The sequence below is a fragment of the Pogoniulus pusillus genome, chromosome 11 (assembly GCF_015220805.1).
Source record: "Pogoniulus pusillus isolate bPogPus1 chromosome 11, bPogPus1.pri, whole genome shotgun sequence".
In the NCBI taxonomy this organism is placed as follows: Eukaryota; Metazoa; Chordata; class Aves; order Piciformes; family Lybiidae; genus Pogoniulus; species Pogoniulus pusillus.
Genome location: NC_087274.1, coordinates 10,121,097 through 10,145,747, shown reverse-complemented (window position 1 = coordinate 10,145,747; position 24,651 = coordinate 10,121,097). Strand labels below are relative to the sequence as shown.

Genomic DNA, 24,651 nt, shown 5'->3' with positions numbered 1-24,651 from the left:
TTTGCACAGCCCCCTGGAGCTTGGGGACCCCACACTAGCTCCAGAGCCTGCCCACACAAGAGCTGCTCAATCATGTGCAGGGCTGGAAAACATCATCCTTGCTCTCTACCCAGCAGGAGGCAAGCCAGCATCAGGCTCCTGAAACCCTGGGCAGCCTCCAAAGTGCTGATCTCTGAACTCCTCCATCTCAGACCCCACTGAGACTCCCCAAGCCCCAGACTGGGATCCTGAATTGGAATTGCTCACCTTAAAATTGTCTGTGGCCAAGGGCTAGTGGTTTCTACCAGCCTGGTGGGATGAGCTATGCCTTCTTTGAAAGCCCCTTCTGATATGTGATGATGCATTTGGCATCAGTAGAGAGGAGCACAATAAAAGGGATTGCTCAGATCTCTTTTCCAGGCCTTGCATCCCATGGAAGTGGGGCTTATGGGACCATGACATGTGCCTGCCTGCCTGTCTGTCCATCCTCTGCCAGCAACTCTGGAAAGGTTGGCCAGCACCAACCAAATTTGTCAGAGGGCTCACTCAAGTGCACCACAGGTCTGCTTTGCTAAAGAAGGAGCTGGAAAGACCCACAGAAGGCAACCACTCTATGACCCAAGCATGCTGGGACCCATCCCACTGCAACGTGATCCAGCCACAGCAAGAGGCACAGGAGGAGCAGCATGGGACAGAGCCATGGAAAACTCTGCTTCTGCTGCTACATTTAAAGGCTGGGAATTGTCTCACAGTCCTTGGCAGCCATGGTTGCTGCATCTTGAGGTCATCACCACTGCAGGTTTCACACCCGGCTCTGCCTTGCCACCTGCCACAGCGGAGAAGAGCTTTTGTCTCAGTGCCCACCTGAATTCACGTGCCATGGGGGCTGCACATCAGCCTTAGGGCATCTGCTAGGCAAAGTCCCTGGCTGATGCCAAGCTCATCCTACCTGGGGAAGGCATGGTAACAGCTCTTGATTCAGGGAGAGCCCCCAGAGGTTCGCACAACATACCTGGATGCCAAGCAAAGGGGCCGGAGTAGGAGCAGACCTACCCTTTCTCACTTGAGCCTGCCAGTAAGATGCCTCCAGCTCCCTCTACCAGCCTTGGTGCAGAAGGTCAGCTCAGGACACACCTCCTCCTTTTGCAGCTGCTTTTCAGCTCCAAAGCTCCCTCCCTCCAGCACCCTGGAGCAAGCAGGAACCCACAGACCCATCTGTCCGTGATGCTCTCTCAGCCACCCCACCAGAAAGAAACCCAGAAGAGCTGGAGTGGGTTCGATTGGTTTATCCACTGAAGATACAACTGTTGGGTTTAATAACACCATTTTGTCTGGTTACAAACATACTAAAAACCTACAAAAAGAACAAAGGGAACCCAAAAACCAAACGAGTTACACTCATCGTACACGGAACGGCATGTGGGAAAACCAGCACGGAAGCGCTGAGAAACACCAACAGGAACAGGATCTGCAGTTAACAGGAAAGACATGGAGCTACATCAGACCTCACCAGATCCCATCTGGGGGTCGTGGTGGGACTGGTTAAGACATACCAACGATTAGAGACAGCTTCAGCTATGGAAAAAGAGTCAGCGTCGCAGTCTGTTAAATAGGTCAGCCCCAGGTAGTTTTAGCCCTCCCTTGATGTGAGTTGGTCCAAGGTTAGCTCCTGGGTTCCCCTTCCACCCATCTGCCTGGCAGGGCTGGTGCTGGTCACAGCAGCTTCCCCACAGCAAAGGGCAGGGAAGGCTGAGCTCTGGTCCAGCCAGCCCAAATCTGGTCCCCACTGAAGTCCCCCGAGAGGGTGGGGAGATGCTAGGATCTCCTTTACTAGGGCAAACTGGAGGAAGCTGGCAGAGATGCAAGGGCATTCCCCGAGGAGAGCCTGTGGCTTGGCTGCCCCAGGGATGTGTCTCACCATAGGAGAAGGTGAAGGTGGTGGCACGAGGTTCTTAAGGGTTCCCTGGCCCTCTGGCTGTGGTGATGCTGGGGTATCTCTTGAACTGGCTGAGTGGCTATAACTGCCACGGGTGTTGGCCATAGGCGGAGGGGACAGGATCTGTGTCCTGTCCCAACCCAGTGCTTCCTGATGCCTTAAGCAATGAGCTTCCTCTGGCCAAAGACAGAACTTGGGGTGAGAGGACACAAGCTGATGAATAGGAATGGATGTCCCCAGAAAGAGCCAGGACAAGGTACTCAAGGAGGAACCTTGCCCCAGGGATACCAGATGCCCCTCATCACTCACTATTCATCTGCTGCTGGCAGGGAGGAAAGGACTTTCCCAACCCTGATGCTAGTACAGAGGTACTGGCTGAGCCAGGGGACAGATCCTGCCCTGGTTCCAGGATCTAGGCTAAGCTGACCTGACTGGTACAGGGCAACCACAATGGCACAGCCATCAGAGAGGAGCAGAGTGAGCAGCAGCCTGGAAGCCTCTTGAGGGGAAGGCAAATGGGGCTAGGGGACATGGGTGGTTCCCCAGGGGAGGGGAGAGACTAGCTGATCCCCAGCATGTGCCAGTGCCATGACCTACCTGAGCTCCCAGCTTCTGACCCATGAATTTTGGGAGAATCCTGCCAGCTGGTCCCTACCTACCACCCCCAAGGAGAGCAAAGATGAGCCCAAAGAGCACACGGCCACCACCCTTATCTCAGGACTAGGCATGCCAGGTGGTGAGGTGGAGCCCTAGTGAGCAGGGCCTGGAGGCAATGGGGGCTAAAGGGGTCCCCATCTGTCTGTGGTGGGTCTGGGAGGAGGGGGACACACACCAAAGGAGCTCCAATAACAGGCATCACCATTGCAGATACATGCACCTGTGTGTGTGCTCGCACCGGAGAGAGCCCTGCTCAGAGGCAGGACTCTTCCATCCACGTGGCATTTCTCAGCCCTAGCACTCTAGAATTGTAGTTTTACCTTTTGTTGTTGGTTTTCATCCCTCCCCAGATGAGAATTTCCCCCACTTTAAGCCATGGCTGTTGTGCTGCAAGCAATGAAGAGGGGGCGTTCGCTTCGGCTCCGTCTCTTCCCCCCATGAGCTCTGCCCTGGCCACCCTCCCTGCTTCATCTCACGTCCTACAGAGCTGCTAAAAACAAACATGGGTTGGGGTTGGGTTGGTGGGCTTTTTTTTTTTGCTTGCATATATTTGACTGGCCAGCAAATGTGGCTGTTGTAGGGGTTGGGGAGGAGCTCCTGGAGGGACAGCAGCTGCACACATCTGGATTTGGTTTGGGTAAAGCAAAAGGAAGATGATGCTGCTGCCAAGCCCAGCACACACAGGCGTGGGTGCACGAGGCTGGGGGGCAGCTTTTTCTAAGCCTAATAAAAACAACAGAGGAAATGGGGAAAAAAAACACCAAACACACCAAGAAAAAAAAAATTCCAAGCCCAGTTCAAAGGTGAGTTAGAGGAGGGATGGACACAGACACACATACAACCCCTTGCTGCTGCTCCCCCAAAGCCAAGGCACTCCATTGGGTTGCCTATATAACTGATTGGCCACCCCAAAAATTACTTCCCTGATGACCTCAACTGAGCCTAATTTTGGGTTGTGGGAAGGGAGAGGAAGAATTTGCACTGACAAAATTCCCACCTGGAGGAGGCTAAGCTCTGAGGTTAATGTGTGAAGTTTGTCTGAGGATGAACCATCCCAGTATGGAAGCATCCCCGGCCCAGCACCTGCAGAGCAGGGGCACTCCAGCAACTCAGCACAGCCATGCAGGGCTCTGGCAGTGATCGCTGGAGCTGTGCCCCCAGTGGTCCCTCTCCAGCCTTGCACTGGAGCAAAGTCAATGATTGGACAGGTCCTTTCTCGCCCTAATCCTGACCCTGGCCAGCAGCTGCCTCTGCCAGCTCTGCAAAGGGTGAGCAGCTGCTCTGACATGAGATGTGAGCCAGAGGCGCCAGCTGCTGGCACCTTCTCTGCTGCAGGCTGGTAGCTGGATTTCAGGGGTGCTGACTCTGACACCCCACCTCACCAGCATCACTTATCACTCTGAGCCCATCCCTTCCTTTCACGAAGCCTGTGACCTTGCACGCTGCCAAGGACAGCTGTGCCCGAGCAACTATCCCCTCCCAACAATCTGTGTATGCCCAGGACGTGCCATTGCTCCTAGCTCTGTCACTCCTCTCCACCTGTTTTACGGTGGGACATAGAAAGGAAAGAACTGCAAAGCCAAAGAGGGCAGCTGCAGTGGCACTAGTGAAATCCTGGGGCTATTTTGGGACTATTCCTGGTCCTAGGCTCTGCAGGAAGACGAGGGAGAGCTGAGGAACACACACAAGAGGTTTAGAGAGCTTCCCAAAGCCCTTTCTGCCCAGAGCCAAGGCACTGGACAGTGGTACAAAGTCCTGGCTGCTTCTAACAGAGTCCAGAGGAGCAGAAGAGGTTTTTCCTCAAGTAAACCTCCCCTGCTGCTTTGAGCACTGGACAAGGGAGTCACTGCCCAGGCATGGGCTGTGACAGTGCCATGGCATGGGCAATGCAGAGGGCAGGACTGGGAGTTTGCCCCTCTGGGTGGGCTTCTAAGCAGGAGAAGGAAAGGGAAAAATCCCACCAAGACCTTTCCTGGGAGTGGGCACTCAGTGCTGGCCACCCTCCTACCAAGCAGTGCCAAGGCTGGGGGGCAAAGAAGCAAAACACCAGGACCAGGAAAACACATTTTTCCCTGGGAATGGTTAAAAGCACAGATTAGCTGGATGGAGGCAAGCAAGGCAAGAGCTTCTGGCTGGCTGCTCCAGAGGAGCCCCAGGGAGAGTTACTGCTGTCTCCTTCAATGCTTTCCCTGTGGCAGGATGAGTGACATCCTCAAGATGGCTGTGGGGACCCCATCCCAGGACCATGGGCTCATTGCCTGTCAAGCCAACAACCAGGAGAGGAGCTGGGCTCCCTCGGGAAGCCCTGGCTCTCCAGGACACTGATGGAGTGAGGCCAGAGGGAGTCCAGAAGGTAATCCCTCTCCCACTTCCACATCTAACACTGCCCTTAAGGCTGAAGCTCTAGAAATAGCAGACATTTGGAGAAATACAGGGTGACAAGGGTCCCAAAGCTTCCCTGCACATCTGATGCTTCATCCCCAGTCCTTTGGGACTCGGTCCCCAGAGCATCATCATCTAAATCCAGGCTCACACGTGCAGGAGGCCACGGGGCTGCTCCTTCTCCCATTTGGACCGAAGGGGAAACTGAGGCAGGAAGCAAACAGACTCACCCACAGCTTCAGGAGGAGTTGGAAGCAGGATGAGTGCTGAGCCCTGCAGCCACATCTCATTCTCAGGGGGAGAGCCCTTTGCTAGGTGTGGGTGGGAGCTCTGCCAGCCCCCAGGAGGAACCTAGCTCCTGCTCGGGCTGATTCTACCTGGCACTTTGTTTGAAGAAGCCCAGTTCCACCAGGAGGGGGAAGATGTTCTGTGTAAGGAGTCATCTGTGTAACAGAACGGGGACCTTCCTTCACACCCAGGCATCCCTACTGCTAGGTTCACCTCATCCTTCCCCTCGTGGCTGCAGCCTGAGCCTCCCTTCTCACCAACCACGGCAGAGCCACCCCAGCCCTACCTCCCTGCACTGGCTGCTGGACAGACTGGCACATGCCAGCTCTCTGGGCAATGGCACAATGTGTGCCACACGAGCCCATCCTCATGCACATTCCTCTTTCCCATGGAGCTGAAGGGAAGCAAGTGGGCTCACAGCATCCTGCCTCTGGCACAGGGATCCCACCCACACACCATGCTCTGAGCCACGAGGAAAGGCAGCCCAAAGCCCCCCCTCCCTCCCTTCTCCTTCCCCACTCTCTCATGCTGCAGTGGGCACAGCTCTCTCACCCCCTCACTTCCTCCAGCCCCGGGAGGGTTTGCAGCAGCCAGCCAAGGAGAGGGACCGACAGGAGAGGTGAGGGCTGCTGCCAGCCCGCGGTGCAGGCTGGTGGACAACCAGACAACCAAGGGCAGCTCTGGTGGCAGCCACCAGCCCTGCCACCCTTCCTGTGGAGTAAAGAAAGTGCAAAGCAAAGTGCCAGGCAGGCAACTGACAGTCCCCAGAAGTGTGGTGTCCCCAAAACCAAGGGGCTGGGTTGACCCAGGGGTTTAGCATGGAAATCGAGGGTCGTGTGGTCCGACAGCGAGTGGGGCTGCACCTCACTGCTGCCAGCAGAGCTTGTGCAAGGGACTTCCAAATGGTGCAAGCAAGCTGCAGGATTTGGGGAGTGGTGAGGGAAGGGCCAGGACAGTAAGATGGAGCCAACAGCCATCACTCTCCCCTTGCTCTGCATCCCCTTCCAGCATCCCCTGCTGCGATTGCTTCACCCCGACCCACCCACACCCTTCGTGGTTCTACCGGTTTGGCTGATTTAGTTTGTTTTAACACCCCGTGGAGATCAAATTGTGACGTGGCAGCTAACAGAGCTGGCCCTACCGGGCTCCCCAGACTGAGCGAAGATCTTGAGAAGAGACCAGAGTGAAGTCCTGGAGCGAGCAAAGCCCTCCCTGCCCCTCGCCTGGCCCCGCTGGCCGCTCACAGGGTGGCAGTAGGGTACTGCGCCCAGGCCACCTCCTTGTATGCCGCCGTCACATGGGTGTAGATGAGGGTCCTCATCTTGGTCCAGGCTCCTTGAGCCTCCGGGGTGAAGTCGTTGGCATATTCTTCAGCAATGACCTCCAGCATGACACCGGTGAGTTTCTGGAGGGAGCAAAGGGTTAATACCTCCCCAGGGAGCAGCCAGCAGCAAGTGCAGCTGTTTGCTACCAAAACGCTTCCATCCTGGGGCTGAGTTTGGGGATGACAACACCCAGTGGGACAAACAGATGTTCAAAAGGTCTGCTGACACCCCAGGGGACAGACAGGACAGGTGAGCAGGCTGTCTGGGCACTGGGGAAGCTGAGACCCAACCGTGGTGGGGTGCTGCTTGAAGGTTCAAGCACCTCAGATTATTCAGACCCTTCTGCCATGCTTGGTCTCTACAGGAAGGAACACACAGCCACAACCGTGCTGCAGGCAGGTGGGGTTCCCTTGGCAGGGAGAGGTATTTAGTGCTCCAGTATGGGATGAATTTGGGAACCTGTGTGGGACAACATCATAGCAAGACAGGTTTGCCCAGGGAGGTTGTGGCTGCTCCCTCCCTGAAGGGGTTCAGGGCCAGGTTGGATGAGGCCTTGAAAGACCTGTTCTAGTGGGAGGTGTCCCTGCCTATGGCAGGGGGTTGGAACTGGATGATCTTTGAGGTCACTTCCCAACCTAAACCATTCTATGATTCTATGACACTGCAGCCACATAGGGAGCAACCTCCAGGACCAGCCAACCTCCTCCAAGAGAGGCTCCAGCTCACCACAGCTCCCTCTCTCAAGCTTCTAAAGCATCACAGAGAACTGGGTGGGGTGTTTTTTTTTTTGCTCCTATGCTTTTACCTTGAAGTAGATGGGCTCCACTTTGTACTTGAGGGCATGAGCCTTGCCCACCAAGGCCAGAACAGAGGAGACCTTTTCGGAGTCATTGATGTTCTCCACCACAGTGTTAATGGCACCCATGACCCTCCGAGCATGCTTACGCAGCTGCAAGCTCCTCTCCATCTCCAAGGGGTCCTCCATGTGCTTGAACTGGCTGAAGTACTGCTTGGCCGAGGGGAAGTTGACAAAGAACCTTCAAGAAACACAAAAGAGCATCAAGAGGGTGAGAGCAGGCTGAGAGGTTAAAGCAAAGTGTGGAGTGGGGGAGATGCTGGAAGCCACCTTCTTGCATGCAGCACAGCCAGAGATGGTTCCCTCATGGAATTCTCCAGGAGCTGTGGCATTCAGCTGCCTAAAAATCAGCAGCTTACTGCCTCTCTCCTCAACCTTCCCTATCTGCTCCAAGGACATCACAGCTGGATGCTCACCTGCCACGCAGAGGCAAGGCTGAGATCTGCAAGAGCAGATTTAGATTGGATGTTAGAACAAGTTCTGCGCTATGAGGGTGGTGGAACGCTGGAACAGGCTGCCCAGGGAGGTGGTTGGGGCCTCACCCCTGGAGATATTCAAGGTGAGGCTCGACAGGGCTCTGGGCAGCCTGATCTAGTTGAGGATGTGCCTGCTCACGGCAGGGGGGGTTGGACTGGATGACCTTTGGAGGCCTTTTCCAGCCCAGACCATTGTATGATTCTACACCCAGAGACTTCACCCAGGTGTGCCAGATGCTGTGTACAGACTCACACACTCCAAAACGTCTGTCCCATGGAGCTGGGGATGAGTGTGGAAACCTCTCTCTATCCCAGCTAGCCTCTCCCTGCCCCTCCTCCCCAGGCACACAGCAGCTTCCTGGCCCCGCAGGCATTGCCACCCAAAAGACCTTCTCTCTGCCCAGAATGTCCCCACCTTTCACAGAACGAACCCCACCAGAGTCTCCAGCAAGATGTCAGCCCTGAGCTCAAGTCACTGCAGACCTATGCCAGAAGCTGCTTTCCCCAGTACAGGGATGCCCCAGACCCCCGGCATCCCCCTCCCCCTCCACATACCCACCCGGCCCCTGATGGGCTGAGGAGCCTCTTTTCTGCAACATTAGCTGCCGGTGAAGTGCAGCTGAAGCAAATTAAAGCGGGGTTGCAGCTGATGTCCTGAGTTCCCCGGGAGGCTGCAGGGCTGGGAGGGGTTTGAAGAGCACAAGGCAGCAGGGTGCAGGGCTGGGGATAGCAATGCCAGCATCACAGGTGGTTGCTCTCAGCATTAACCACCCCCTGCCACCTGATTCACACAGCAGTGTTTGCTCCCCATTTTCACTCATCTCTCCCCCTGCTCCTAGGCTCCCTTCTTTACCTGGCCCACTGAAAGATGCTCAAGCAGCCCCTAGGTCTGGCCCACACCACCCCCAGCTCCACAAATACAACCCCCTCCCCAAGCACATCCCAGACCACATGAATCCATCCCAACCCATTTTCTAACCATCACTACCTTCCTCCAGGACCAGGCATCATCATCTTCTCCACTCATCACTCCACAAATAACAGCAGTACTGAGGACCAGGCTCATGTACCACTCTGTTATCCTCCTTTTCCCTGCTCCCCTCCTTCCCCCTCTCCCTTGCCTTGCAGAAGCTTGTGGGCATTGCCAAGGAAGTGGTGTGAAGCAGCTCCTGGAGTGCACCAACACTTCTGTTGCTTCCCTGAGGCATCTGGGATTAATCAGATGGCCCAAAATAGGTTTTGGAGGTGTGAAGAGTGTGCAGTGGAAAGGGTGGGGGAGGCAGGAAGGTGGAATGGGGAGACAAGGTGTTGCTTTTACAGCCTGGAGGGGACTCGTGGCAAAACTCCTCTCCTCAATGTGCACCTTCCCCCAGCAAAGCTCCCCCCCTACATCTGGTCTCTGTCAGGAGAAATCATTCCCAGGCCTGGCTGTTCCCAGCTTCTGTCACCACAGAGATGCTCAGTCCCTGCCCTTCACCTCCGAGCTGTCAGAGGTGGTCAGGAATGGACACTGGTCCTCTGGCCAGGGGACAGAGCCAGACAGGACCATGCAGATAGCAACAGATTCAAGACTTCTGCCCCAGGCATTTCCCAGCAGAAGGACAAATGTTTCTCTCTGGTTTAATGGAGCCATTTTTTGCCTTACAGCCCCAACATCCTTCTCATCCCTTCTGCTCTGCATCTCTGCACAAACTGCTGCAACCCCAAGCCTGCAGCTCCAGCCAGCCCTGGAGGTCAGTGCTGACCATCTACCAACACCTTGCTGAGGTCAGAGCTGAGGGGTTTGCCATTCCTGCTGGTGACTCCTTACCCACTCACCCTCCAGCTCTGGCAGGAATCCCCCTAGGCACTGGGAGCAGGGGATGCTGCTGGAAGGGGAACCTGCTGCCCACATCCTACCTTGATGTAGGTGATGAAAACTGTCAGCAGAAGCCTCAGAATCCCAAAGTTCTCTGAAAAGCCCTATCTGGTCTTCAGCCTAAGGGCTTCATGTTGTGAAGATCCAGGCAATGAGCTGAGAAAATGACTCCTGGTCTGAGTCAGGCTCTCTCAGCAGAAGGGTAGAGGAAGGGGGGACAGAGCCCTGCACTACCAGGAACAACAGCATCTCCCTGCCAAGAGAAGGACCAAAAGGAGATTGTGCCTTCGGGATCAGAAGGGTCTCCATGCCTCTCCCACACCATCCTCACCACCCCTCTGCTGCATTTGGCTGTCAACTGCAAGGGCAAAAATGGATTAACCACCCCAAAGTCCCCACCCTAGGTGAGACCAGGCCAGCGAAGGAGCCAAACATTTCACTTCCAACTTTCCCTTGCTCCACAAATCCTCAGGGTGGCGTTCTCACGGGAAATGAGCTCAGCAGCTTCCCTAAGGGATGTGCAAGAGGGACATCAGTGGTGCTGGAGTGATAAAACCAGCAAACCCCTCATGAGTTCAGGTGCTCAACCCCTGCTTGCTTTCACCAAAGGAGAACTGAAACAGGAGAGCCCAAACCATCTTTGCTTCAAGTTGCAAAGCGAATCCACGTCTGGCCAGAGACCTGCAGCCACCTCTCCTCAGCTAGTGCCTCTCTGCTTAGGGCTGGAGGAAGGCAGATGCCTGCAGCAAGGGTTTCTGGCCTGGAGCAAATATTTGAGCTGTCGAACCAAGAAGAAGAGGGGAGGAGGCTCGCTCAGGGGTGGTTGTTAATAAACAGAGAAGATTAATTTAACACAAAGGTTAAATATAACCAGAGGAAAGGCGGGGGTGGGGGAAAGGAAGAGATGGAATAACTCAAACAATAGAGAAAGTGGAAGAGGTGTCACTCGGGGTTTTTCCATCTACAGCACACTTCTCAAGAGCCCAAACATCCCAGGCTCTGGAATTTTGTTGGCTCATTGCGCCCTGTGCGAGCGTTTTGGGCTCTTTTCCTCCACCAGAGCCATTAAAAGCTGATATTTACCACTGCCTAGCTCCCCACACGATGATTGATAGGAGCCAGCTGCCTGCAGAGCCAGCTCATTACATTTCTTTCTAAGCGGTTCCGTTCTGCAGCCGCTAATTCGGCCTCGGAAAGCTGCATCTGGAGCCGTCGGGCAGGACAGCAGCTTTGCCCTTCCCTCCGCCTGCTGCCCTTTGAACAACTCTAAGGACACAGCCCATCCCCAGCAGGAGAGCCAGAGGAAACCATTCAGGGGCAAAGCCAGTGCAGCCGCTGGGAAGCTGCTTTCTGTTCAGGAGGAGATGCTGCTTCTCCTCCTCTCTGCCCCATAGAATCCTTGAGGTGGGAAAGGACCTTTAAGAGCACCAAGTCTGACCACTATAGAATTGTCAGGGTTGGAAGGGATCATGCAGTTCCAACTCGCTGTCATGGGCAGGGACACCTCACACTAGATCAGGTTGCCCAAAGCCACATCCAGCCTGGCCTTAAACACCTCCAGGGATGGGTCCTCCACCACCTCCCTGGGCAACCTGTTCCAGTGTCTTACCACCCTCACGGTGAAGAGCTTCTTTCTAACATCCAATCTGAGTCTACCCTCTCCTAGTCTGGCTCCAAGTAACCCAGCACTGCCAGGTCAGTATCACAGTATCATCAGGGTTGGAAGAGACCTCACAGATCATCAAGTCCAACCCTTTACCACAGAGCTAAGCCACGTCCCTCAGCACCACTTCTACACAGCCTTTAAATCCCTCTAGGGACAGGCATTTCTCCACTGCCCTGGGGCAGCCTGGGCCAGGGCTTGACAACCTTTTCAGGAAAGTAATTGTTCCTCATGCCCATCCTATGCCTCCCCCGACACAACTTGAGGCCATTTCCTATCGTCCTACCCCTTGTCACTCCCATAGTAACACCTGATAGCCACATCTTCCCTTTCCCCTGACCTCGCAGAGCAAACCCCACACTGCAGTCTTCAAGCCCAGCCACCTCCCTCCTTCCCCAGCAGGAAAGAGGACAGCTGAGTGCTGCTTGCTTGGTCCCCTTGAAGCTGCACTCACCATTTGCAAACTGTGGTTTGGAAAAAAAAAAGTGGAAGCAAGCCCTTGAAGCTGCTGGGAGGCTCCAGCTGAGCCCCCAGCCAGCACTTGCAGACCTTCCTTTTCTTTTTTGGCAAGCAAGACTTTCCTGCCAATGCCTTCATGTTTTCCTCTTGCCTCGTCCTTCTATGTGGGAAGAAACTCTCTCTAATGTGGGAATCTCTCCACATCCTTTCTCAGACCTTTCCTTCCAGCTCCTTTCTGCCGGGGTGACTACAAAGCAGCTGATAATTGGTAGGCAGGGGGTGTGTGGTGCTGCTATTTATTATGGAGAGGGCTGGCTCACTGCTTCTCCTGCACCTTCCCCCTCCTCCTCACAGCCACCTGTAGGCCATCATCTTGTTTCCAGCCTGGGGCCAAGCACTCAGTCCACACATTGGTGCTACCTTTCCTCTACAGCTGAGGAAGAAGAGGGGTAGCTGGGCCTTCCTCCAGCTGAGGCTGCAGAACCCTAGGGCAGAGGGTCCAGGACACAATGGTGAGGCTGGGAGAGGACTCAGCAGCAAAGATATAGCCAAACACATTTGGGCTTGAGCAAAGAACCACCAGGGCCACATCCTGCTCACTTTTCTGTGCCCAGGCCCATCTCCAAGTCCTCAGTGCTGTTACCTTCCCCCTATCACACACATGGGTTCAGTCCAAAGCCTCTTGGCTGCAGAGATGGACCTTTGGGCTAGGGAAAAGGACATCTTTCATCAGGTACTTGAGTTAACAGTCTCAAAGTGGCTTTTCTATGGCTCTTGCAATCCCCTGTGCCTTCATCCACAGCATCATCCTCATCATTCACGTGGTTGTTCTTGCCCTTCCTCACTGCCAAACCTCTTTCCCTGCCTGTGTTCCTGCCCTCTGGGTGCAGGCAATGCACGGGGATGGCAACATCAGCCCCTCCATCCCAGCACTAGCATCTCCCCCTGCACCAGACACCAGACACCTTTCCTACAGCCCTGCCAAGTAGGCACAGCATGGCCCAGCAGTGCCCAGTGGTAGGATATCATGGTGGCTCTGAAGCAGATGCACGGTGAGGATGGAGCTTGCTGGGACCTGGCTGTGTCCTCAACACCCAGGGACAGTGGAAGGATTTGGAAGTGGGAGGTAACATGAGGCTGAGCAGAGAAGGAGTAACCCAGAGTCAGGAGGATGAAGTCCCTGTGCCACCCATACAGCACAACCAAGAGCCTCATTTTGGACATCCACCACCTTGTCTCCTCTCTAACGCTCCCTTGTTGATTTCCAGCAGCCCCAGCTCAGTGTCACCAGCAGCTCCTCCAGTGCTGTGCTCCAGCAGGATTTCCAGCCAGCACTCCCCATTTCCCAGCCACACTCAGCTCCTGCCAGCCCAGAGAGGGCTGTCCTGACACCTTCCTGCCTTACTGAGCTCTGTGAGCCCACAGACAGAGCTATGTCCAGAGGCTCTGCTGCAGCAGCCTCATCAGTGGAGCCCATCAAGAGAGCAGAGGCTTGGCCCTCCCGAGGAGGAGTTTTCAGAGCTGGCATATCCCCAGTCATAGCCAGGGAAACTGTCCAGGGACAGTGCTCGACCTCTCTGTGCCTTCGTTTCCCTCGGCTGGGCATGTCTTTGAAGCTCTTGGGGTGTCCTATGGGATCTTTCCAGCCCTGTGTGTCTTGCAAGGAATGCATAGGCAGTGCTGGGAGAGGGGACATGGGAAAAGCTCTTCTTGGGTCACTCTGAGAGCTATTGGCAGCCCCGAGGCTGTGGCTGGTGCGGGACATACCATAGGGAATCCTAAGCAGCCACCTCGGTCATGGAGCAGCTGAAAGGGCTGGTTCCAGGTGCTGCAGGCAGAGAGAAAACTCAGCAGTACAAGGGCTTACTGAACCCACACTCATCCTCTTCACTGTTTGTGGAGGTGGTTGCTGTCTTCAGAAATGTCCCCTGTGTGTTTCCTCATCAGCAGAGCAGAGTCCTGCTGCTCTCAGGCTCTGTCTGCAGAAAAACATCTCTCCAGCTTGACCACAAGGATGGCAAGTGTGTGACAAGGACATGGCCACACAGAGGAGTTGTCTTTTAAGAGGAATGAGATGCTGTGGCACGGGGTTCTCTTGGAGCTGTTTTCCTCGGAAATTCACCTCTCAGCAACCAGGATCTGACACCTTCCCTACAGGCACCTCCACATGGATCCTTTCCCTACAAGCACCTCCATACAGATCCCTTCCTTACAGACACCTCCATGCAGACCCCTTCCCTACATTCACCTCCATACAGATCCCTCCCTTACAGACACCTCCATACAGATCCCTTCCTTACAGACACCTCCATGCAGACCCCTTCCCTACATTCACCCGCATACAGATCCCTCCCTTACAGACACCTCCATACAGATCCCTTCCCTACAGGCACCTCCATACAGATCCCTTCCCTACAGGCACCTCAGTAAAGATTCCTTCCTTACAGACACCTCCATACAGATCCCTTCCCTACAGGCACCTCCATACAGATCCCTTCCCTACAGACACCTCCATACAGATCCCTTCCCTACAGGCACCTCCATACAGATCCCTTCCCTACAGGCACCTCCATACAGATCCCTTCCTTACAGACACCTCCATACAGATCCCTTCCCTACAGACACCTCCATACAGATCCCTTCCCTACAGGCACCTCAGTAAAGATCCCTGCCTTACAGACACCTCCATACAGATCCCTTCCCTACAGGCACCTCAGTAAAGATTCCTTCCTTACAGACACCTCCATGCAGATCCCTTCCCTACAGGCACCTCCATACAGATACCTTCCCTACAGGCACCTCCACATGGATCCCTTCCTTACAGACACCTCCATGCAGACCCCTTCCCTACAGGCACCTCCATACAGATACCTTCCCTACAGGCACCTCCATACAGATCCATTCCCTACAGGCACCTCCATATGGATCCCTTCCCTACAGGCACCTCCACATGGACCCCTTCCCTTGGGCACCCCCACAAAACACACCTTGGCTCTGGGGGTGCCTGCAAGATCCTTGCTTTCAAGGCCATTTTTGTGTGGATTCAACTCTCCTTTTCGGTTCAGCTGAACATAAAAGAGGGGTTTCTGCCTTGCCAGACTCATTTCTCAGGCTCTTTGCTATTTCAACCTATAACTTGCAGTAATGTCTGGCATCCAGGGAGTGCTTTTATATTTCAGAGCTCTCTGCAAACTGCCTGAACCCAGGTGTGTTAGCTCAGAGAAAGGAGGTGTTGAAATCTGGGGGCTGGATTCTGCATTGGCAATCCTTTCGCTTCCTCTCCTACACCTCCTCAGAGGGGAAGGACACATTGGGAGTGATGGAGAAGGTCACAAGTGTGATAATTTGGAAAGCTGATGGGTTTGGAACAGAGCTGGAAGGAACAGTGATGGAGAAACCCCACGGAGGTGGCACAGCTTGTGGTGGCTGTGGCAGGTTGCGTGGACTGTGCTCGGCATGGCAAGAACATTTGGTGTGGATTTGCCTGGGAGCTAACAGAAGCTATCTCTGGGTTTCATCCCTGATGGGATCTGTAGAGTTTTGTGGTCCCACATCTGTGGCTGTGGTACATGTGTGTGGGTGTGGGAGCAAATGTCCCATGGTGATCAGGGCAGGCTGTGGTTTTAGCTCTGCTGTCCCAGGCTTAGCTGGGGTCTGCAAAGGAGCCAGGGTGCTGAGCCCCTTCCGCTGCTCACCGCTGAGTGCCCCCAGCCCCAATGTGCTGTGGAGGGTGGGCTGAGCCCCCTGGCTACTCTTATCTCTCTGTGCACCCTCGGAGTGTGGGCAACTGGCAATAAACCACTGGGAAGGTGGAGGAGAAAGTGGGATGCTGAGGGAGCGCTGCTTGTGTGCTTGAAGGGTTCCTGTACCACACAAGGAGATGTCAGGGCTGTTGCAGATGCCAAAGCTGCTGCAGGCTGCTCAGACCTCCCCACATGCCTGGGCTCCCCTGCTGTGAGCTCTCTAGCGAGGGGTGCTTACCCAAAACAGACCAGTTCCTAAATGACAGATGGGTAAACTGAGGCACAGCAACAAACCGTGGAGCCTGTGGGTGAGCTGCAGCCCAGGGCTCCCAGCTCTGCTGGCCAGTGTGCCCACTTGGGAGTGGCTCAGCTGATACACACAGCTGCAAGCAGGCAGCTCCAGCTTCAGTTCCAGCTCCAGCAAGGGTTAAGGCAATGAGCTGGAGCCCGCAGAGGCCCCTGAGCTCCCAAGGAGGAGGAAGATGACCAGATGAGTGTGGTGAGGAAGCACTGTGTTTCCTCCAGCTCGAGGGTCCCCCACTGAGGAAACTGTCAATTAGTGACATAGTTCTAACCACACAGCTCAGATTCCCATGATCCGGTGGCTCATGCCAGAGGTCCCCATTATTCGTGTCTATGTCCCCTGAGAGCCCAGAGGCCCTGCAGGACCAGGACCCCACGGTGCTGCTGGCAGGAGCCTGGGGGGGTTGCCATGGTTTAATGCACCAGCAGCAGCTGTGAGTGCTGGGAACACGGTGCCCAGCTCTGTGCCTCAGTTTCTCCATCTGCTGAGCATAGAAAGGCTGAAGAGGAGGTTGGGCAGGGGCTGAAGGAGAGCAGAGGGACCTGGAATGGGTTCCTACAGGGCACTGACACTACAGCCCTCCCCATTGCTGCCTTTTGGGTGGGTATTGCTGCCTTTTGGGTGGGCATCTCTGCCTTTTGGACAGACATCTTCCAACGTGGTTGATTCTATGATAATATGACATTGTTGCCTCCCACCCTTGCAGCACAGGATCAGGCCCCAGATTCTTTGCAGCCTTTAATCTCCAGGGGTGCTGCAAATTATCAACTGGGAAGAGTCATTCCCTGCCCTCAGCACCTCTGAAGGGATAGAGAAGGGATGGAGCAGGGAAACATGGAGAGAGCATGGAGAGACCTCTGCTACAAGGCACAGGCAACTCCCTGGTCCCAAGCCTGACAACAGAAACGTGGCTGCTAACAGCTGTACCTCCTTTCACTGCTCTGCACAGCAGGGCTGCACCAAAGGGAGGCCCACAGCTGTGCACTCCCCTTCCTTCTCCTTGTCCCTACTTGTGCAGACCACTTTCTGCCTCAGTTTCCCCAGCAGGGTGATGAACAACAGCAGTGCTGTAGCAGTGAAGCTCAGAGGCTGGCTGGGGCAGCTCTTGCCCCCCCCAGCACATTGGGTGTGTGCACCCAGAAGCACACTGGGCAGGTCAGCTCACACCACACCAGCACCCACTCACCATCCCCTGCCCAGCCCCAGCCAACCTCTGGAGCTGCTGAATCACGTCTGGGGCTGCAGCTGCCCGCGCCGGCTGGGCTCCCGGCCGCCTCCACGCAGTGACCCACTTCTCCCAGCAGCTGATGCCAGCTGGGAACCGCAGCCGGCCAGGCGGCAGCCGACGGTACTCCCAACCCAGGCCAGGGCTGCCCTGCTTTCACCAGACACCAGCATCCCCAGGGAGATCAGGCTGAGGAGAGCAGGGCTCTTTGGGAATAGGGGTTGGCTGCTGAGGAGGGCATCTCAGCTACTGGAGCCACGGCACGGGGCTCCAGCAGCAGCACTGCTCCAGCTGGGATGGTGACTCTCCCAAATGAGACCTTGAGGACATGCACTGCAAGTCCAGACCTCACTTGAAGCATCCTGGAGAAGCTCTGGCTGAGAGAGTGGGTGCTGGGTTTAGCTGGGATGTGCCAGGGAATGTGCCAAGGTCAAGCAGAACCAGGGTACCAAGGGCTGAGGTGTACCCTAGAAGTCAGCTCAGTCTTGCCCTGCTGGCACAGTGAGGGTCAACCCCTCACCATGGTGCCACAGCTGGCCCTGGAAAAAACAGAACTAGACCAGAAACTTCAACTGAGAAAGTTTGAGTTGGAACTAGAGCTCAGTCCTTGCTGCTGCACCTCATTGTTCCTTGTTCCCAACCCCGCTCTGAGGCACATCATTGCACACAGGGACACCAAAAGCACTGAGCTGTCCTTGGCATGGCCATGGGTCCCCTGGTGCCATTCCCTGCTGCTGCACCTCATTGTCCCTTGTTCCCACCCCTGCTCCGAGCCACATCATTGCACACAGGGACACCAAAAGCAATGAGCTGCCCTTGGCACTGACATACGTCCCTTGGTGCCAGCTATGGGCACCCAGCCACCCTTCTTGTGCTCAAGAGCAAGAGGGCACCTGGCTGCACCTGCAGATGGGGTTCATGGCATGACCTGGCTGCCAGGCAAGGAGCTGTCTGCTAGCCAAGTCCAGTGCTGAAGCTCGTGGGAAGGGGATTTTGCATCCCTCAGACCTCTGCCATGTGCAGGCTTCAAACTCATCCCAGATGGGTTCATTGCCCCAGCACACCTCCAGATCACCCTGGCTGGTACATGGAACAGAGCCATGAGGGAGTGAGCTCAGCCATCAGCTGGCTCTGAGAGGAGGCAATGTTTGAGAAGGAGGAGGAGAGGTGACTCAAATGTCATTTTGGATTCTCTGCCTAGGGGTCTTGCTAGGAAAATCCCATTGCAGTGCTGGCAGTGAGCCTGGAGGGGAACTGGAGCTGCTCACCAGCAGGACTGGGCCCCAGCCTCTGCTCTCTGCAGATCCCCTGGGCTCCAGGCATCAGCACTCAGCCTCTTGGAAAACTTTTGGATGATTATTAATAAACAGCACATCCATCCAAGGGGCTCTCTGAGCACTCCCAGTCCTCTGCTGCAGGAGCAAACTGGGAAGGACACATCTCCGGTCTGGGCTGGGTCCAGGCAGGAGCGTGACCAGGGATATCCCTGTGGTGCTGCTCCCTGGGATGGGTGCTGGGAGCTTTGGCTCTCCAGAGAGCATCCTTGCTGCTTGACAACAGGTCAGTGCAGGCATCTCACCTGCTCCTCTCCTGCCATGCCCATCCTCCTCTCTCCTCTTCAGTAAGGGTAATGGCCTGCTGGTGCTGCACCCCACCGAGCCCCTAGACCCCCAGAATCCACAGGACTCTATGGGATTCTCACTCGGTCCTTTCCCAGGGTACCTGGACAAGGGTCATACCCCTGGACAACACAACAAACCCCACCTGTTTCCCCACCCCCAGAGCATCTCCCCTGGGCTCATGACCTGCCCCTTGTTCCTGCCACACAGCCCCATACTGTCAGGCAACACTTCACACCCCGCTTCCAGGACAACTGGGCACCTGCCACCCACATTGCCCCCTTCTCCTGCCTGCGCCCCCCCCCTCCCCTCCAGCCCCTTTCCCTCACCAACTTCAGCGCTCTCCTTCCTGCCGACGCTGCCGCCGGAGGGACAGATGGTGCCCTCCGAGACACACCTGCTTGGGTTTTATCTTGGCTCCCAACTTGCATTATTTCACCCGCCAGCCTGCTACCTACCGATGCCACCCGCTGACTGAGGTGGGGGGCGTTAAAACAGCATCCCTCCCCAACCCGCCCAAGCCCAGCGCCGCTCTCCTCCTCACCTCTGCCACCCCCCACCCCGGCTCTCATCCACGGGCTAAGGTGACCTTTGCAAGCGAAGCAGCTTCCCCCAAAGTCCCCAGCAAGGCTCCCTCCCCCCTCCCCCCTTGCCGCTGCCTCCCAGCTCCAAGGTGTGGAAATCAGAGGAGTGCTGTGAAACCCTCCCTGCTCCCAGCCAGCGAATACACCCAGCCAGCTCCCCACTCGCTGTCATTCATCTCACTTGGGTTATATATATTGTTCTGCCTCTTTCTCAGCTATAAAGAGATTTAGGTGGATTTGCTGGCTCCCTTTTTTTTTCGGTTTGGGCTTTCTTTTATGTTCTGGTTTGGGTTTTTCTTAGGGTTGTTTTAAATACCTGATGAGTATGGAGACCCCAACGTCCTCGCAGTTTGCATATACTCTGCTCCATGTCTCTTGAATCACCTTTTTCTCCGCGTCTGAAATCTCTTCACTTCTTTCCCATCTCTCAATCTCCATTTCTCCCTGGACTTTCTCCATGAAAAACAGCCGGCACGCTCCTGCGGGAAGCCAGGAGGAGATAAAGAGAGATGTGTGGTGAGGGGAGGTATATCCTGGGAGGAGAGACAAGGTGTTTGGCGTGCGGGCGCTGGCGGCTCTGCCGACGTGTGGATGTGTGTGTGTGTGTGTGTGTGTGTGTGTGTGTGTGTGCGAGAGAGAGAGAGCTGCTGCTGCTGCTGCTGCTGCTGCTGCCGGCCCCTTCGATAGGGAATTTAAAAAGATATCCCGCAGGAATGCTGCATGCGATTAGATTTCAGAGCTCCCAGCGCTGCCCGTGGCTGGAGTCAGCTTCAGCTCGGCTCGGGTGCGTGCGGCTGACTGCTGGGGAACTGCCTGAAAGTGAAATATTCAAAGGCATTGCAAGACCAGCCTCTTTACCAATGTGTGAACGTGAGCTCACTTTCTCCCTCTCTCCTCCTCTCTCCCACTCCTCCCTCCTGCCGCTTTGCTTTTTGTTTTGGTTGGGTTTTGTGTTTTGTTGGGTTTTTTTTTCCCCTCCCTGAAAGGGAGGGATGAGGGAGATGTTCTCAGCAACATCAGGACGGTGCTGGGTAATGGTGGGGGAAAGGTAGGGCTGAAAGTTTGGGTTGTTTTGTTGTGGGTTTGTTTGGTTTTTGGTTTTGTTTGGTTGGCTGTTTGTTTTTTTTTCCCCAGCTCTTGTAAATAGTTCAGAGGCAATTCAGAACCCAAAGCGCTGAGTTAAAAGTTATCTCAACCTCTGGCTGCGCTGGGCTCTGCCTCTGCTCTCCCTCTTGCTTCCCCTTATTTTCCTGGCAGTTGGGTTTTGAAGGACAGACCCTCGCTCACCCCTGATTTCTGGGCTGCATAGAGAGGCAGGGAGAGAGGGGGGCGTAAGGAATCCCCACTTAGTGCATCTCTCTGCCATCCCAGAGAGATCCTGGTCTGTCCCATAGGGACTTTCTAAGGATGAGTATTCGCTCTTCTTTCTCACAGCAAGACCCAATAGTAGAGGGGTGGTGGACTGTGCAGGGACGCAGAGTTAAGGCACTAAAATGAACTCGTTATTGTTGTTCTGTGATTGCACCGCTCCTGGTGGCATCTTGGCAGGGACAAGGAACACGGGAACACCTCCATGCCAGGCTCTCCGCTGCCTTCGTGCGGGTGCTTTTGGGTTGTTTTTCACCCACATGCCATTTCCAGCACCTCGAGGATCCGGCATGTTGAACCCGCAGCACAGCCCCTCTGCACAGAGAGCAGAGGCATGCTGCTGTAATAACCGAGAATCCCCCAGAGGGGGATCGGAGACAAGAGAACAGCCTGGTGTGCACAGCCGCCTCCCGCACCCGCTGCGCACCCTGGGCAGGCAGGCAGGCAGGCAAACGGGCAGACAGGCTGAAGGTGCAGCTCGGACAGACGGGCAGGCAGCGGATGAGCCGCTCTGAAGGTCGGAGCTTTGTTATTGCAGATCTCCTGAGGCTCTTTGCTGGATTTCTCCTCCGAACCGGCCTCGGCTACCTCCCCCTTAACAGCAGCCAGATCGCTGGTGTCAGCAAATCTGCCCTTGCGGAGCTAACGAGAGCTGGTGCAGAAGAGGCTGCCCACAGGTCCCCCCCGTGTAGGTCCCCCGCCAGAAGATCAGGAGCCCCATGCATTCGGCAGTCCCTCTGCTCAGGGCTCACCTGGGAGCTGCTAAGCCCACCCGAGTGCAAGCAGCACCGTGGCCAAGCCCACGCTGGCTCCCAATAACACCTCCGCGGGCTTCCAAATCAGTTCCAGCAGCTAGCTTGAAGCTTGTCTTTGCTTCCTGTCCACTAACCACTGGGATCAGCACTCATGAACCCAGGATCACATATTAACTACTATGTCCCAAGGTGACTAACACCCAGCAGAGAAACCCTCTGGTCCCTGGATGGCACAGCCAAGCTTATCACCCTTTAAAGACATAGGGGAAGAGATTCTGAGCTTAAACCCTGAGCAAAACGGCAATGCAGTGCTAAAGCCTCCAAAAAGGAGGAAACCCCAATTCTGACAAACATGAAGGCTGGGGTGATAATCCAGGTGGAGCAGTGGTTGAGTTATTGCTTGCTGTAGCTTTAAAGGAAAGGATTCTTCAAAGCTTTCCCACCTTGGTTCTTAATACTGGGCTCACAGCCTGGTCCCTGCATTCATGGTGAGTTTGGATGCAGTGGGTGCTTCACCTTGCTCCTCAACACCGGGAGTCAAAGAGTCTTAACTCAAAAGCCTCTACTTAGAAACATTAGAAAAGTACTTGACAAATCCCCCAGCCCTTTCCAGGTGTCTGCCCCTCTTTTATTGAGGACATCCCATCTGGTGGTGGCAGGAGCCCAGCCCTGCTCCCCTGTGCCATCCTGCTCCAAAAATAGGTGGCAGTGAGGAAAGCCACCTGGAAATCCCAAACAAACCCAAAGAGCCCTGAACTTCTGCATCTTGTCCCAGATGTGGGACACAAACCAGGGGCAGGAGCACAGGCACATGCTGGCACATGCTGGCACATGCTGGCATATGCCAGCCACCTGTTTCCATAGTTTCTGTTGCTCTCAGGGGCTCAGGGTTAGGATGCAGCTTCCTTCCAGAAGAAAAAAAGATGCTGCCTGGACATCATTGCTGCAGAACCCTGTTGGGGATTCCATTGGCAAGCAGCCTTGCCTGCCAGCCTCCATGGCCTCACTGTGACCTGGGTGACCCCTCTGTGCCTTTGGTGCAAGGTGCATTGTGGAGGGCTGGATTGGGATTTGCTCACTCTGCCTGTGGTTGCTGCCAGTTGTCCCAGAGGGGAGGTCAGTATGGTGCCTGCTGCTGTGGCAGGGTGCTTCAGGAACACGGGGTTTAGGACAGATCTCTTGGTCCCCAGGGCAGCAGAGAGGCTGAGATGGGATCAGCGTGGGTGACCCCTGTGAGCAGGAATGGCTCCATCTCCCTCAGCTCCCACTTCATTTCAACACCCTGATCCCTTTCCCATCTCCAGTCATGCACCACAGCTCTCTCGCTTTCCACCTCCTTCCCATGGTCCTGCCCCCACGGTGCCAGCCCTGCCAGCGGGGCCTCATCCCTGCTGAGCCCCAGCCTGCTCCTCCTGCAGCTTCTGTGCTGCAGGGAGAGATCAAGCTCCTGTTCAAGCTGTCCTCCATTTGCAGGGCTGCAGGGGGTGAGGATGGGTTTCCAGGCCCTCCCAGCCTCTGCTCACAGCAAGTCGTGTTCCTGTGGGGTGCATGTCCCCCTGCCCACAGCTTCTCCCACTCTCCCAGTGCCCTCCCACGCTGCCTCTCCTCCTCCCAGTGCGCTGGGTGCAATGAGAAATGTACTTGGCTCCCAATCCTCGAGTGGGAGGTGAAGGCAAAAAAGCCCAAGATTTCAGCTCCACAGCGTGTGGGATGCAGATGATGGCAGATCCCCACCCTTGACTCCTCCATTGTCACTGGGGTGAAACCCCAACTCCAGCCCCTCAAGGCTGAGCCCACCTTCCCATGTGTGTGGGGGCAGCCTTGTTCTTCAGCTGCTGGAGAACAGCTGCTGACTTCTCCTGTCCCTGGCAAAGTCAGCTCCCTGGGACCTTCTGACAAACACAAGTAGGTGAAGTGGTCCTGAGAAGAGACCTTCATGATCTCCCTTGGGAAGTGCTTTGGGAAGGAGCTGCAGGAACTGCTTCAAGCCTTTGGTGCTGGTGTAATGCCAGGAGTCCAGTGAGGACTCCTCCAGACACCAGCCAAGCCACAACAGAGGCAGGCCTGGAACTTTAAGTGAAATAAGGTTGAAGGCATCAGCGTGGTAAAGCCCAAGAAGAGCAGCCCAAACTTTGCCCCTTTTCCCTCAAGCTGGACAAGGTGGGGAGTGGAAGATGCTGATAGGGCTTGTCAGCACCTTTGCTCCCAGCAGTGTGGCTGAAGGCTATTGCAGGACATATGTGCTAGGTTGGGTGTCCCTCCTTTGTCCTCCTCTTGGAGCAACTCAGGCTGTTGCTCTGTCTCACCCAGAGATGTTGGACTTGTCACCCTGGATACTGCTGAGGCAAAGCCCTTGGTTTCCAGCCCAGCTCACCTAGTATTGCCCCCAGCACACAGCACCTCTCTCTCCTCTCTCTTCTGTCCTCTCTTCCCTTTCCTTATCCAGCTCTGCTGCCAACTGCAAAGTCCTGGCCTGAAAAGGAATAACAAGACTTTAGGAAACAGCTTTGTGGTGCCTGCTGCTTGAGAAGGGAAGGATTTAGCCTAAAGCCTGGATAAATGCTCTCTACTCATTGCAGGTTTCCTTCCCTGGCTCCTCTGATCCTAGGAGCTCTGTGTGCCATCCTCATTCTCCAGCCCTGTGCCAGCAGTGCCTGTGGTCTGCAAGCTGGCATTGCAGAAACAGGCTGGAGGACAACTCATAATGCCTACCCCCCCCAATAGAAGTGTTCAAGGCAAGGTTGGATGGGTCCTTGAGCAACCTGGTCTGGTGGGAAGCGTCCCTGTCTGTGGCACTGGGATTGGAACTAGATAATCTTTAAGGTCCCTTCCAACCCAAATCATTCTGTGACAATGTGCCAAGGGGGTTAGAAGAGGCTACAGCCAACAGAACCCCTCCCAGATCCAGATGGTGTTGCAGCACTCCCTGTGTTTTCATCATGGGGGGTGCCAAGCCCATGCGGGGTGTTAATGGGATCCCAGTTTAATCACACAGCTGTTGTCCATGCTGTTGGCACTCCTGGTGACTAATTTGCTTGAAAGACCAGTAATACTGAGAGACTGGGATTCTCCCAGCTCCACATCCTCAACGAGGCTGGGAAGAGCTGGGCAAGGGAGGTGACAGCATGGGGAAATGATGTCCCCCACCTCCAAGACCTGGAAGTGAAACCCGGG

At 55.3% G+C, this 24,651-nt stretch overlaps 1 protein-coding gene across 3 annotated transcripts; it reads right to left on the bottom strand.

The window, feature by feature from the left end:
* Positions 1-1,249: 1,249 nt before the first annotated feature.
* CYGB (cytoglobin) lies at positions 1,250-23,905 on the bottom strand. 3 transcript variants are annotated; one of them, XM_064150948.1, is made up of 4 exons: positions 23,852-23,905; positions 19,671-19,833; positions 7,373-7,604; positions 1,250-6,647 (listed from the first exon to the last, which is right to left on the bottom strand). In XM_064150948.1, the coding sequence occupies exons 2-4, from the start codon at positions 19,811-19,813 to the stop codon at positions 6,483-6,485; spliced, it is 540 nt and encodes a 179-aa protein (XP_064007018.1). In that variant the 5' UTR covers positions 19,814-19,833; positions 23,852-23,905; the 3' UTR covers positions 1,250-6,482. The 3 variants fall into 3 exon arrangements, with proteins under 3 accessions (XP_064007018.1, XP_064007019.1, XP_064007017.1); XM_064150949.1 differs by lacking the exon at positions 23,852-23,905 and adding an exon at positions 20,213-20,231; XM_064150947.1 differs by lacking the exons at positions 19,671-19,833; positions 23,852-23,905 and adding an exon at positions 11,875-12,133.
* Positions 23,906-24,651: the final 746 nt, after the last annotated feature.

Excerpts from the sequence above, each read along its gene's own strand:
- CYGB (XM_064150947.1), bottom strand. The coding sequence starts at position 12,083 with ATGTGGAGAGATTCCCACATTAGAGAGAGTTTCTTCCCACATAGAAGG. Across the intron at positions 7,605-11,874 it reads CAAACCACAGTTTGCAAATG|GTTCTTTGTCAACTTCCCCT; the intron begins GTGAGTGCAGCT and ends TGTTTCTTGAAG. Across the intron at positions 6,648-7,372 it reads TGGAGCCCATCTACTTCAAG|AAACTCACCGGTGTCATGCT; the intron begins GTAAAAGCATAG and ends TGCTCCCTCCAG.